At 36.2% G+C, this 14,671-nt stretch overlaps 3 protein-coding genes across 8 annotated transcripts in view; 2 read left to right on the top strand and 1 right to left on the bottom strand.

Annotated features, from left to right (window-relative positions):
• The window catches only part of LOC125469507, an 80,444-nt gene that overhangs the window by 63,467 nt on the left and 2,306 nt on the right, over positions 1–14,671 (bottom strand). The window contains exons 5-7 of one of the 6 annotated variants that reach the window (XR_007251791.1): positions 14,456–14,554; positions 13,359–13,390; positions 12,724–12,945 (exon numbers count right to left, since the gene is read on the bottom strand). The exons of 3 other annotated variants lie outside the window; for them this stretch is intronic. The gene's annotated coding sequence lies outside the window, so the exon portion shown is untranslated. Of the gene's footprint in view, positions 1–12,723; positions 12,946–13,358; positions 13,391–13,494; positions 13,650–13,755; positions 13,832–14,455; positions 14,555–14,671 lie in introns of those variants that run through there. 2 more of the 6 variants (XR_007251792.1, XR_007251793.1) reach the window with 2 other exon arrangements.
• LOC125469497 (disease resistance protein RPV1-like) lies at positions 1,209–12,614 on the top strand. Its single transcript, XM_048566879.1, is given in 8 exon segments — positions 1,209–1,663; positions 8,356–8,429; positions 8,836–9,382; positions 9,384–9,935; positions 10,026–10,325; positions 10,504–11,355; positions 11,450–12,074; positions 12,184–12,614. Coding segments are annotated over 8 exon segments (3,543 nt in total). The 5' UTR covers positions 1,209–1,225; the 3' UTR covers positions 12,339–12,614.
• LOC125468112 (disease resistance protein RPV1-like) lies at positions 1,935–5,294 on the top strand. Its single transcript, XM_048566881.1, has 4 exons — positions 1,935–3,242; positions 3,327–3,626; positions 3,733–4,098; positions 4,677–5,294. The coding sequence occupies exons 1-4, from the start codon at positions 2,316–2,318 to the stop codon at positions 5,097–5,099; spliced, it is 2,016 nt and encodes a 671-aa protein (XP_048422838.1). The 5' UTR covers positions 1,935–2,315; the 3' UTR covers positions 5,100–5,294.

Here is a 14,671-nt window from a genome sequence, read left to right as displayed (position 1 = left end):
CCAAACTTAGAAACCCAGATTGAGCACCGAAGTTACAAATTTAGATTTGCAAGCAGCAATACCAAAAGAGGAGAAAAAACATAAGCCCAAAGCTAAAAAAAAGAAGAAAAGAAAAGAAAAGAAAATATGACAACAAACGTGCAGCAAAGAGAAGAGAAATAAAAGAGAAGAGCTTACAAACCCAAATTTGCAAGTAGCGACACAGAGAGGGGAGAAAAGGCGGAAGTCGAAACCAAAAAGAAAGACAAATGAGAGACGAAACGTGCAGAAAAGAAAAGAAAAATAAAAGCGAAGAGCTAAAAAGCCAAATGCGTGGGATCATTAACACGTGGTTTGCCCTAGCCAATATAATATATATATTTTATCTTTTTGTTTTTCTCCCACCTCGCATTATGACCTGGGACTATCTTTTATGCCCTGCCATATATATATTTATACATACATACATACATAGATATATATATATATATATATTTCTGCCACTTCGCATTTATTATCTCTTTTTTCGAGAAATGAGCTTTGGTTAGTGCTACCAGGCAACTGCAAGTCATCCATCTTTTCCTCTATCTGTCTCTCAAATGGAAGAGGATGATCAACACATGGCATAATGTGTGTGTAAACCAAAACATGCTGATATATATATATATATATATATATATATATATATATATTTCTATCACCGGGCATTTATTATCTTTTTTTCGAGGAATGGGCTTTGGTTACTGCCATTGGGCAACTGCAAGGCATCCATCTTTTCCTCTGTCTGCTCCGTTTGACAGCAAAGCAATAGGAAAGAGCACAGGTACGCGTGGGCAAAAATCGGAGGGATTGCGAGAAACGATGCGCGGAAGAAAGGAAAGATGTGATGAACAGTGATGGAGAACTGTTCCAGATGCATGATATTGTGTTCTTTAATTATTTTTTTCTGGTGACAGACGCTCTCTCTCATAATCCATGCTCATCTTTTGTTTCTCTCTCTTTCTTTTTCCTTTTTTCTATTCTTTTTTTTTGGCATGTTCCATATTTTTGTTTTTTTAATAATTTTTTAGTGGAAAGGCATGCATCATTGCTGCCAAGTGTGAATTAGGTAAGAAAAAAACGCTGGAATCGAGGAGGAAGTCTGAATGAAAAAAAAGATACATAGGATACCAATTAAATATTTCCCCTGCACACGGACACTTGCAATGCAGCTAGCAAAGAGCTGTTTGTCCATCGATCCACATCAATGGCTCTTGTGAGACCATCTTCCGGTACCTCCTCTGATTCCAACACTTTTCAGGGTTACCGATACGACGTGTTCTTGAGCTTCAGGGGCGAAGACACTTGCAAGACTTTTACCAACCACCTCTACACAGCCTTGAACAACGCAGGATTTCTCACGTTCCGAGACGACGATGAACTCGTGAGAGGAGAAGATATAAAGCTAGGACTGCAGAAAGCGATCCAGCTGTCACGAGCTTCTATTGTCGTGTTTTCGAAAGATTACGCGTCATCCAGATTGTGCCTTGATGAGCTTGTGCTGATCCTTGAACGCAAGAAGGCCACCTTGGACCATGTAGTTTTACCAGTCTTCTACGATGTCGATCCGTCCCACGTGAGGAAGCAGACAGGAAGTGTTGGAAAAGCATTTGCTATAAGCCAGAAAAATCAGTCGCCGGAAAAGGTGAAGGTATGGAGGATGGCACTTGCAGAGATTGCAGATCTAGGAGGCATGGTCTTACAAAATCAAGCTGATGGGTAACTTTCATTATCTTCATTTCTCTTCTCTTTCTTGAGTCAATTTGATGTATGATCCGTAGTGACCTAGATTTTTATATATTTATTAATTCAATCTCAGTAGTGAATAATAATCCCAATTTAGGTCAACTTAAAGAAATCACACTTGAATCAACTTAAGGATTAGTCTTTTTCCATGTTAGTCTATTCATTTGCAGTTGCTTAAATTTTTTCGAAAGTAGTATGGAAAAAAATTAGGATGTGATATTTGTCCATAGTTCGTATAAGTTATACGCTGTATTCCTTTTGTTTTTTCAATTTAATTTTGTCAGCAGTCCTCTTTTTTTCTTATTTAAACAAAGGCCATCAACATATGTTTTAATTATCTAATATTCCCAATTCATATTTCATTTTGTTTGCAAATTCTTAGGTACGAATCAAAGTTTATCAAGAAAATTGTTAAAGTGATTGGAGACAAGTTAAGTCGCATACTATTGAGTGTTGAACCAAAATTGATTGGAATCCAATTTCAAGTCGAACGCATCAATTTTTGGTTACAAGATGGATCAAGTGATGTTGGTATACTTCTTGTGTATGGCATGTCTGGAGTAGGGAAGACAACCATTGCAAAACATGTTTACAATTCAAATTTTAGTAGCTTTGAAGGAACTAGTTTCATTGAAAATATCAAAGAAAGAGCAGATCGACCAAATGGCTTAGTTCAAATACAAATGCAACTTCTTTCTGATATTTTGATCGGTAGAAAAGTGGAAATACAAACTATTAGTGAGGGAATAATTAAGATTGAAAGCACCATAAGCTCTAGAAAAGTTCTACTTGTCCTTGATGATGTGGACCATATGGACCAATTAGATGCAGTACTAAAAATGAAAGATCGGTTTTATCCCGGAAGTAAGATACTTATAACAACTAGGCGTGAAAGGTTGCTAAAGGCAGATCAAGTTACACAGGTGCACAAAGTTCATACTTTGGATTACAATGAATCATTACAGCTTTTCAGTTGGCATGCTTTTGGCCAGGATCACCCCCTTAGAGGTTACATGGAATATTCAGAAAAGGTTGTACACTACTGCAACGGACTTCCATTAGCTCTAAAAGTTTTGGGTTCTTCTTTATCAAGGAAAAGTATAGGTGTATGGGAAAATGCATTGGAGAAGCTAATAGTTATTCCTAATGGTGAAAACATGAATAAACTAAGAATAAGCTATGACAGTTTAGATAAGCATGACCAGGAATTATTCCTCCACATTGCTTGTTTCCTAATAGGAAGGGACAAAAACTACATTGTTAGAATACTCGATGAATGTGATTTCTATACAATTGTTGGCATTCAAAATCTCATTGATAGATGCTTGGTGACAATTGGAGGATGCAACAACATGCAAATGCATGACATGATTCGTGACATGGGGAGAGAAATTGTTCGCCTAGAATCAGAAGAGCCTGAGAAACGTAGTAGATTATGGCGCCATAAGGATTCTTTCAAAGTATTGAACGAAAAGAATGTAAGAAACATGCCTTTTATGTCTATATATGTATTTCTTCTTGTGAAAATTATACATACTAACGTTTCCGTTTTTTTCCTTTAGGGTACAAAAATAATCCATGGTCTTGTCTTGGATATGCGTATGCATCCTGCACACAGTCCAATAAACACAAATGAGACAATCTTGGAAACCAATGCATTCGAAAAGATGCCCAACTTACAGCTACTCCATCTTAGTCATGTACGACTGGATGGATGTTATGCAGATTTCCCTACAGGATTAAGATGGTTGTGTTGGTTTCAATTTCTATTGGATTCTATACCAATTGATTTTCCTTTGGGGTGTCTAGTTGTTCTTGAAATGCAATACAGTAGTTTGAGACAAGTCTGGAAAGGAACAAAAGTATGTTTACGCATTTTCAATTCAGTTTTTTATTTTTTGACCAATTGCATATGTTAAACTTAACTCTCCCACATTTTTTTTCTTTCTTTGTTTTTATTTTACACAGTTTCTTCCATCGTTGAAGATCCTTGACGTCAGCCATTCCCATGCCCTCACTGAAATAATGGACTTCTCACTTTGCCCCAATCTAGAAGAACTGATTCTTGTAGATTGCACAAGCCTGATTGATGTTCATGAATCCATTGGAAACTTGGAGAGACTTGTGTCCTTTAACGTGAAGGATTGCAAGAATCTTAGGATGCTTCCGAAGAACATGTGTTTGCTTGAATCACTTGAAACACTCATTTTATCTGGTTGCTCAAATCTTGATGAGTTAACAGTGGAGATTGTAAAGAAGATGGGGTCTTTGAAAGTTCTTGAAGCAGATGGAATTCCATTAAGTGCATTATGGCAACAAAGAAGTTCAACTATCGTGAGTTCTTTTCCATGCACTCTAGTACATGTTAGTCATTGATCAAATGGAACTACATGTTAGTCATTTTTGCTTCATATTTCCTTCATATTTAGGCATTGATCAAATGGAACTACATGTTAGTCATTTTTTCTTTCGGGGTTTTACAATTTTCTTCAGTTTATAACTTTTGATGTAACCAACTTGCAATGTTTCTGTCAAACCATGTGGAGATAATGTGATTTTGGACATGTTTTATTAATTAACAACATGGTATTGAATTAAGGGAGACTATATTCACACACCCAAATTACTTTTCCCACACCCTTTTAATATTTTTAATATTTTTCTATCAAGTGCTAGTGGTATGTTAAAAAATATTAAAAAATTAAAAGGATGTGGGGAAGGAGTGTGTGAATATAATCCCTCTTGAATTAATCCCACAAAAATGGGTAAACTACATGGTATGACTGAGAAATCAAAGTGAACTCCGTTTAAATTTGGGGGACAAAAATGTAGTTTAGCCTTTTCGTTTGCGGAATTGTTGGTGGATCGCTTAATTTTTAATTGAACTCATTCATTGCTAATTTATTATGCAGACAAATTCAGCAGAGTGGATCTTTTTAGCCACTAGCCTTTGCATGGAGATTTTATCAGCTGCTTGTGATCAGGCTTCGTCCCCAAGTGAGCCTCGGTATGCGCTGTTCGGTATGCTCTTGGCTTTTGCAGCTCTGCTCACTTGCATATGGGAGCTGATTTACAAGGGCATGAAAAAAAATGTGGTATGGGGGAAGAGGGGATGTCACATGCTTTTTGGTTCTGATATTGAACTTTTTGCGTTAGTCGGAGGCATCGCTCAGTGTGTTTGCTCGATAATTCAATACATTTATTACATCCGGCGTGCTGATAATCCTATCAAAATGTCCCTTTTGCCTGCCATCTTTCTCATATGTTTGATAGCTACGAGATTAAGCAGGAAACGGATGCAAACCACATATGAGACCGGTGAACATACAGCTTAGACAAAGAGTGATTGGTAAGATGTGCTCGTTTGTTTGTAGCCTAATCATGTTTCATAAAAGCATACGGAGAATTATGCTGTCGGTATGAATGACGATTCTTTATAAACATTTGTGTAATTTGTTAACAATTTAGCCGAGGTTCGTCTTCCAGACACAGGACCAGGCAAGAGTTTCAGAAACTTCAGGTTAGACGTAGCTCAAATCTTGCAATCAATCGATGCTGGTTTCCATTCTCCACTGTAACTTGCTTCTTGTAAAGTGGTTCAAGTCTAAAACTTTGCATACCTAATATTTTCTAAAACTTTGGGGTAGAATACTTGCTTATATGACACTGCACCAAAACCGTACATATAACAAACTTCATGAGAATGTCATTGTACTCGGGATCCAAAGAAGAAAACATTGCATCCACATCTTTTATAGCCACAATAGCTCTATGCACCATTATCCAATTTGCAGACTGCAAAACTCAAAAAAATAAATCTCACCACTTTCTTTCATTCCACACCAAACAGACCAATTGAATTATAATTAAACACAGGGTGACGATTCTGATTGGTACCCAAGAAAACAACTGGAAAAACGATAAGAAAAGAAGAGTAAAGTTCTAAACTTGCAATTTAATTTTCTATTCCATCGACTGACAAACCTTGCAGCGCTCGTCTTTGGTGTTGAGAGGCGAGCCTTCGAGAGCAGTTTTTAGAGCTTCGACTGTCTTGTACCTAGATGAAAAACGGATCAAGCAGTCAAGGTTTTTGGGTAATTTTCAAATCATTAAGGGGCTGTCCACAAAATTGTATGTAAAAAAGGGGAAAGGATTTGGAGTGATACTGTTTGATAAGCTCTCGATCTTTCGAGATTTTTGTTCGATTCTGCTCTCTCTCTCTCTCTCTCTCTCTCTCTGATTTTCTCACCTGGCATTTGGAAAAGACTTGAGGAAACATGTTCCCGAGAAAGTGACACGGCAGGTGGACCAAACTGTATATTGGGCTGGATCCTAGGTCGGCCCAAATATGGCCTTGAATTCAGACCATTTGATTGTCTAAATTTTTGTTAAATTAGTAAATAAATAGTGTGAAAAATCTATTTAGTTACTCAGTTCAAATTTTTTATCTTCAACAACGCCTTTATCTTGTCAAACTTTAAATATTTCATTATTAACAATTCAAACCCAACCAACTCATTTTCCAAAACATAACACTGTTTTTGAAAAAAAAAAAAAAATCAGATACAGTGTTGGTTTTGTCTATGCACAAACAAACATTGTTTCTGGAAAGAAAAGAACAAAAATCCAAACGCAGTGACTTAAATTCCAAAAACAGTGACTTGGATTTCATAAATAATGAAAGAAAAGAAACGGTCAAATGTTAAAACATAGACGGTTTCTTTTCTTTCATTCATCAGTTGATTATATTTAAGAAATAGAGTGCTTATTTTTCTTTGAATCCAAATACAGTGAATTTCATTATTTCTTTTCTAGCTTACATGTAAGAAACAGTGTGTCTATTTCATTTGGATACAGAAATAGTGACTTAGATTCTAGAAACTGTAACTTAAATTCCAGAAACAATGACTTAAATTCCAAAAATAATGTTACTTAAAATCCAAAAAACAATTTATTTTTACAGTCCAGAAACAGTGACCCCGTCATTATTATTGAATAACATGCACATCTCAAATTTATTTTCTAGAGAAACAAACGATGATCTCCACTGACGAAGAAAAATTGAAAAACAGTACCTCGAATACACTATGAATAATAACGACGATTACATTTCAACAAAATAATACAAAATATAAATTAAATAGCATGAGGATCTATATTTTTATTTCAAAGAAAAAGAAGAAGTTCTGCAAAACAATGATGAATTCCATTAATGATGATAATCTGAAACTCAACCTTAAAAAGTTTGAGGTGAAATCGACAAATCATAATTTATTATAGTTGGGCTATTTTTAGTTGGGTTACTTTAATATGGGTCTTGTACTAATCATTAAACAAAACTTATAACATGGTTTTTTTTATTAAAACTAAAACTTTTCAAGCCCTTTTTATCAGTTTTCCTATAAAAATATCCATAAAAAATTAAAAATATTTTATTTTTTGTTTTGTCAAAAAAAAAAAAAAGAAAAAAAACCTTTATCAATAGGAACATTTTTATACATTAAAAATATCCAATAAATAGTCAGTAAAACACATATGCTTTGATCAATGTTGTTCCTCTCACGCTTAAAAAAAAAAAAAAAAAAAAAAGCAACCAATGAAACTAAGTAACAATTCAATTTAATGTTAAATGATTTTGGTTCGCATATACATGCAAAAATTTCAATTTCATTAGGTAGTGATTTGTTTCTGTCTATTAATTATTTTTAGATTTATTCAACTGTACGACTCGATGTAACAGAATGAACATTGGAGGAAAAGCATAATGTGAAAAATCGCTTATCTTTCATTGTCCTGTACAAGAAAAAAAAAAAAGCGCTTAAAAAGCATAAGAGAAAAATTCTTCCGAGATGTGTATGATCAAATTTGTGTGCCCATGACTCAAGTAGTTTGCATTGCTATTTGCTTAGGTGCTCAATGAGCTTTGTGTTGCACCAAATTGCTTTTATTTCAATCAAGACGGTGTCGTTTACATTGTTCCACCAAATTGCTTTTGTTTTGTTCTTTGATCAAATGACCTCCAAGCCCCTACATATAAGATCACCACTCCACAAAATCCGGTAAATCAGAACAAAACAGAAGGTCAATATCGTCATTCTAGCCAAACGGTCATAATTATCGACACCCTACTTCTTAAATTCCTTTCCCCTCTCCTCACACACTTCTTTCCACTCTTTCTTCTTCCTTGCTTTCATAGTCTTCCTTTGCTTCACACAAAATCCAAAACCTCCGCAGAAGCTCAACTGCTCATCAATGGCGGACTCCATCCCCTGCAGAAAGCCCCACTTCCCATTCTCCGATCCAAATCTAGAAGCTCACCGAAACCCGATTCGACACGGTAAGTCCTACACTATGCACTTTCTCCTTAAAGCTCTAATCTTTGCCGTTTTCATCGTCGTTCTTCCACTTTTCCCCTCACAAGCTCCCGAATTTATCAACCATACGATCCTCACCAAGTTCTGGGAGCTCATTCACGTTATCTTCGTCGGCATTGCCGTGTCCTACGGCTTGTTCAGCAGAAGAAATAGTGCTGAAATGGGGTTTGAGAATAGCTCAAATGTGGGTACTTCTGAGTCTTATATGCCGGAAAAGGTGGAGGGATGGAGGAAGGCACTTGCAGAGATTGCAGACCTAGCAGGCATGGTCTTACAAAATCAAGCTGATGGGTAACTTTCATTTTGTCCATTTCTCTTCTCTTTCTTCAGTTAATTTGATACTATGATCCGTAGGGACCTTGATTTTTATAAGTTTTTATTCAACCTCAGTAGTGAATAATTATCCCAATTTAGGTCAACTTAAAGAAATCACACTTGGATAAACTTAAGGATTAGTCATTTTCCATGTTAGTCTAATGGTTTCCTGTTGCTTAAAATGTTTCAAAAGCAGGTGTGGAAAAAAGTTGGTATGTACTTTCTGTGCTGTATTCCTTTTAATTCTTTTTTAAGTAAAGGCCATCAACATTTGTTTGATTTATTAATTATCTAAATTCCCCAATTCATTATTCATTCATCCAATACATCTGTGAGACATAACATGTTTGATTTATTTTTCATTTTGTTTGTAAATTCTTAGGTATGAGTCAAAGTTTATTGAAAAACTTGTTAAAGTGATTGGAGGCAAGTTAAGTCGCACACCATTGAGCGTTGTACCAAAATTAATTGGAGTCGAATCTCAAGTCAAAGACATCAATTTGTGGTTACAAGATGGATCAACCGATGTCGGTATACTAGTTGTGTATGGCATGTCTGGAATAGGGAAGACAGCCATTGCAAAACATGTTTACAATTCAAACTTTAGAAGCTTTGAAGGAAGTAGTTTCATTGAAAATATCAGCGAAACAGCAAATCGACCAAATGGCTTAGTTCAAATACAAAAGCAACTTCTTTATGATATTTTGAACGACAGAGAAGTGAAAATACATGGTGTTAGTGAGGGACTAAGAAAGATTGAAAGAGCCATAAGCTCTAGAAGAGTGCTTCTTGTTCTTGATGATGTGGACCATATGGACCAATTAGATGCAGTACTAGAGATGAAAGATCGGTTTTATCCGGGAAGTAAGATACTTATAACAACTAGGCGTGAAAGGTTGCTAAAGGCACATCAAGTTACAAAGGTGCACAAAAGTTGGAACTTTGTATTACAATGAGTCTTTAGAGCTTTTTAGTTGGCATGCTTTTCGCCAGGATCATCCCCTTAGAGGTTACATGGAATATTCAAAAAAGGTTGTACACTACTGCGACGGACTTCCATTAGCTCTAGAAGTTTTGGGGTCTTCTTTGTCAGGGGAAAGTATAGATGTATGGGAAAGTGCATTGGAGAAGCTAAAAGTTATCCCTAATGGTGAAATCATGAATAAACTAAGAATAAGCTATGACAATTTACAAGATGACCATGACCAGGAATTATTCCTCCACATTGCTTGTTTCCTAATAGGAAGGAACAACAGCCACATTGTTAGAATACTCGATGGATGTGATTTCTATACAATTGTTGGCATTCAAAATCTCATCGATAAATGCTTGGTGACAGTTGATGGATGCAACAATGTGAAAATGCATGACATGATCCGTGACATGGGAAGAGAAATTGTTTGCCACGAATCAAAAGAGTCTGGAAAACGTAGTAGATTATGGCGCCATAAGGATTCTTTCGAAGTACTGAGGGAAAAAAATGTAAGAAACATGCCTTTTATGTCTATGTATGTATTTCTCCTTGTGAAAATTATCCATATAAATGTTTTAACTTTTTTTTTTTTCTGTTAGGGTACACAAACAATTCAAGGTCTTGCCCTGGATATGCGTATGCATCTTGCAAACAGACCAATAAACACAAATGAGACCGTCTTGGAAACCAATGCATTTGAAAGGATGCGTAATTTACAACTACTCCATCTTAGTCATGTACGACTGGATGGATGTTATCCAAATTTCCCTACAAGATTAAGATGGTTGTGTTGGCTTCAATTTCCATTGGATTCTATACCTGTTGATCTTCCTTTGGATTGTCTAATTGTTCTTGAAATGCAACATAGTAGCTTAAGACAAGTCTGGAAAGGAACAGAAGTATGTTAATCTAGGCATTTCAATTCATTTTCCTTATTTTGTTAGTTTTTTATTTGTTGACTAACTCCATGTGTTAAAATGAACTCCTATGTTTTCTTTAATTCGATGACTAATTTCTTATGTTAGATACCTATTTCATTGTTTTTTTTTCTTTTTTTTTTTTTCTTTGTTTCCACAGTTTCTTCCATCGTTGAAGTTCCTTGACGTCAGCCATTCCCATTCCCTCACTGAAATCATGGACTTCTCACTTTGCCCTAATCTAGAAGAATTGATTCTTGTAGATTGCACAAGCCTGATTGATGTTCATGAATCCATTGGAAACCTGGAGAGACTTGTGTACTTAAACTTGAAGGATTGCAAGAATCTTATGATGCTTCCGAAGAACATGTGCATGCTTAAATCACTTGAAAAACTCATTTTATCTGGTTGCTCAAATCTTGAAGAGTTTCCAGTGGAGATGATGAAGAAGATGGTGTCTCTGAAATGTCTTGAAATAGATGGAATTCCAATAAGTGAATTGTGGCCAGAAAGAAGTTCAACTATCTTGAGTTCTTTTCCATGCTCTTTAGTAGAGTTAAGTCTCATGGGGTGCAATCTTTCTGATGATGCCTTTCCTACGGATTTAAGTACTCTATCCTCAATACAAAGACTATATCTAGATGAGAATCCAATTTGTAGTCTGCCAGGTTTCATCAAAGGTTTGAAAAGGCTCGATGAACTCTCTTTCGCAGATTGTGAGAAGCTCGAATCGCTTGTGGGGTTGCCAAAAGTACGCCAAATGATTACTATATGCCAATGCAAATCATTAAAAAAAAAGACATATCTTTCCCGTGAGCAGCAGTGTGCATACACGGTGGGTAACAATTGGAATCTAGTTGAGTGGGAGTACGAATACAAGTTAGAGCCTATTGATAGAGTTGATGCGGAAATGATCAAACTTTTGGGTTTGTCCAACTTGGAATCCATGCCAGCTGTTCGAATGCATCATCCAGACGCAACCAGGAATCATCCAGAAGAGGTCCCAGTCCAGGTGCACCTCTCTTTTTCTCTCTCATAAGTCTTAAATATATAAAATGGGAAAGAAATGACTGAGTAATGTTGTGATGACTGTGGCAAATACATAGGGACTGTATCAATATGGTATATTCAGCACATTTTTTGCTGGGAATGAGGTTCCGGGCCGGTTCAGCTATAAAAGTACCAAGTCCTCGATATCTTTTATTGTCCCTTCACTGCATGCCAGTCACAGAATTCGAGGCTTGAACATCTTTGCTACCTATGCAAAGGATGAGAATTATAATATTGGTGGTTGTTATCCTTTAGCGACTAAAGTGAGTAACAAGAGTAAGGGTCAGACGTGGATCTATCAACCACAAATCTATGGAATTCCTGGTGACGGAGAAGATATGAAATGGATGAGCCATTGGAGGATGGAGACTGAAACAATATTGCAATGTGGAGATGAAGTGGTGGTTTTGGTAATAGCCAGATTTCCTGGCCGGTTTCGGATAAAGGAGTTTGGTGTCGAGCTTGTGCAAGAGCACCAGAATAATATGATGACAAGTACCCAACACAACACCAAATCAGATCCTCATTATCCATATATCATCGGGGGAGATTTGTCCATGTGGGAGCATCTACCAGGAATATACTTCCTTGGTTACTGGAATTCCGACGTTCAACACCTTCCTGTCGATGAGCAGGGATGGTTCAATTGCATCATGATGGACTCTCATGAAGAAGACACAGGTATGTCGTATTGTTGTATTGCAATGAATTATAGTCCATCCAAACACTTCCACGTCCGTCTGTATTCATTTCAAAAACAAAATTTTTATGTTATTTGTATGTTTTTCAGACAAAGAAGAAGGGCAAGAGGATGAACCTGATTTCACAATTACAAGGATGAGGGCTGCCAGTAACAACTGCAACCTCGGACGTTGGAAGGTGCTTCTCACAGCTGCTGGCTTCTTTTTCACGCTTGTTCTAGTAGTTTGGTCCTGCATCTCCTAGAAAAAGAAGCGATAGTAGTCCACAAGCCCTCCATCAGTTTGCAATTTTACTTGATACAAACATATTTTGCATTCCTTCCTTGTCTTCAAGATATTTTATGCCTTCAAAACTTCGGGTTCACAGCTAAGCGCTCTTAACCGCTTGAGATATAAAACCCCCTAGCAATTAGATATTGAAGTTCAAATGTGTTCAAATCATCAAATATTGCATAGCTCAAATGTGTTCAACATCATCAAATACTGAAATACATCCAGCATCAGCAATGCTATTTCGGCACCGTGGAAAGCAAAAACATCCTATCTGCTTATAAATGTCAAATATACAGATCTTAATCGTCATTTACAACAAAATCATGCTTCTTAAAGACTCGACTCCCATTGAAAAATTGTGTAAATAAGTATAACAGATATTAGATTGAATAATATATCAAATAAATAAATAGCAGACAATTTCTTAGCTTGAGATCTAAGGACTATACAGTTGGCTCAGCCTTGCATCGCTACCACACAACGGAGCTGGTTTCCGCTTCTTCAACCTCGAATAATTAGGGTCAGGAAGCATTAGGAGGAACGGCTGTCTCTGAGGCGATTAATCAAATAGTGCAAATCTAGAATAAAAAAGCAATAGAAGTTCAGGATTGATGAGGTTCAAAGCCCACTAAAAGCTGCTGATACAATGCAGTGTCATTGACATCAATAGATTAAAGCTAATGGCGCATGAAGAGTACTGAAACACTCACAGCCGTCGCTCACTGGTTGCATGAGCAATAAAAGGAACAAATTCATCAAGTCACATCGGGGCCATCCAAAAAGAAAATTGAAGCAAACACCACAAACAACCCAAAATTTGCTCAAACGTCAGCATCCATCCCAAACAACGAATTTGTACCTCATTTGGGAGTTAATATAGCACATGAGAAAATTGTAAATTCCATGGGACATTTAATTCCAATGAATTTATAAATGGGTCCTCATATTAGTATAGAATTACAGTTAAACCACAATTATATGCAATCAGTACCTTCCCTTTGCAGTGTTCTCCCCCACAGGAACCTGCACATCGATAACTCGTGTTTAAATTACTAAAAAACCAATCTTGTTATGATGTTAAAAATATGAAGCACAAATGTATCTGAGCATGCACGTGAGACCTTGGGAACTGTGAAATTTTCATTTTTTCAATTTAGATATAAGAGTTAATGTATTACAGTGCCAAATACAGCAACTGCTAATTTCCACATGACCACATCTGCATCTGCCCAACCATTCTGCTTGGGTCTTTTAAATAAGAAGCAACTTGTTCACTAATATTCTGCAATTGGAAAAAGAAAAATGAATTCCTAGTGATATCTGGCAAAGCATGGCACAAGTCAGCCATAGGTAAAGGCATGTTTACAAGTTCAATTATAGAGCCAGACCTGATTAAGAGCATGCGGCTCGCTTGAATAGCAGCAGCGCCATTTGTCTATCAATTTGTTTATGAAAGTAGATATTCTACAAGATACAACGTGACAGGCCTTAGTTAGACCAAGTAACCCGCATGGAAATGCACACACTAATGAAAAGTTGAACATAGCAGAATAAATTCCTAAAATTCATGCAAGAGAAGTTATCGGAGCATGAAAGAATTTATACAGAACTGCCCAAGAGTATACTTAAAGTAAACATATGGCAACACAGATTTTTACAAGTATAATTTACAACTGAATTTCATGGTTCTCTGCCGCCCCTCTAGATAACAAACTAATTTAATTTAGTACCTAATGGAATTTAAAGGTCAGAAAACTATCATCTGGTATATTTCATATTGAACAGTTGAGACAAACTTAATAACATAATAGCCTGATGTATTAACTGATAAGAACTATGTATTGAAATATAACAAAAGTTAGACACTAAGGTGTTGAAATACAGCAATAAAACAAGAATTTTAAACAATAAAACAACAAAAATTCCAAAGTTCTTTTGGCTGCTCCAAATGGATTAGCAAAGTATGGCATGAACAATAATGTTAAACAATATTTCAGTTTTATAGATAGGCCTCAATATAACATGAGCATATCTAGATAGTAGAATATGATTCTTCTTTTCAGAATATCCAAATTATGATCTGAGTACCTTGACAGCAACTAAGAAATCCGTGACCAATCCTCATCACCGTATCATCACTATCAGTGGTCTTAGATGACTGTGACTTCTTAGGTTCTCCAGATTTACCTACAGAATAGGATATGTATTAGGAGAAGCAATACATGAACATACGCAGTATGAAGTTAATGAATATGCAAACAGTACAAACTAGGACAGCCAATTAGACCATGGTAGCCCAAAAGC

This window comes from the organism of the source record quoted next, unplaced genomic scaffold (assembly GCF_019419815.1).
Source record: "Pyrus x bretschneideri cultivar Hongxiangsu unplaced genomic scaffold, Pyrus_bretschneideri_v1 Contig43, whole genome shotgun sequence".
Classification (NCBI taxonomy): Eukaryota; Viridiplantae; Streptophyta; class Magnoliopsida; order Rosales; family Rosaceae; genus Pyrus; species Pyrus x bretschneideri.
Note: the sequence above shows the minus strand (reverse complement) of the source record. Positions and strands in the feature narration are given on the sequence as shown.

Bases quoted from the DNA above. Each gene is read 5' to 3' on its own strand.
- LOC125468112 (XM_048566881.1), top strand. From the start codon at position 2,316: ATGTCTGGAGTAGGGAAGACAACCATTGCAAAACATGTTTACAATTCA. The intron at 3,243-3,326 runs GTAAGAAACATG...TTTTTCCTTTAG, and splicing joins AAGTATTGAACGAAAAGAAT to GGTACAAAAATAATCCATGG. The intron at 4,099-4,676 runs GTGAGTTCTTTT...TTTATTATGCAG, and splicing joins AACAAAGAAGTTCAACTATC to ACAAATTCAGCAGAGTGGAT.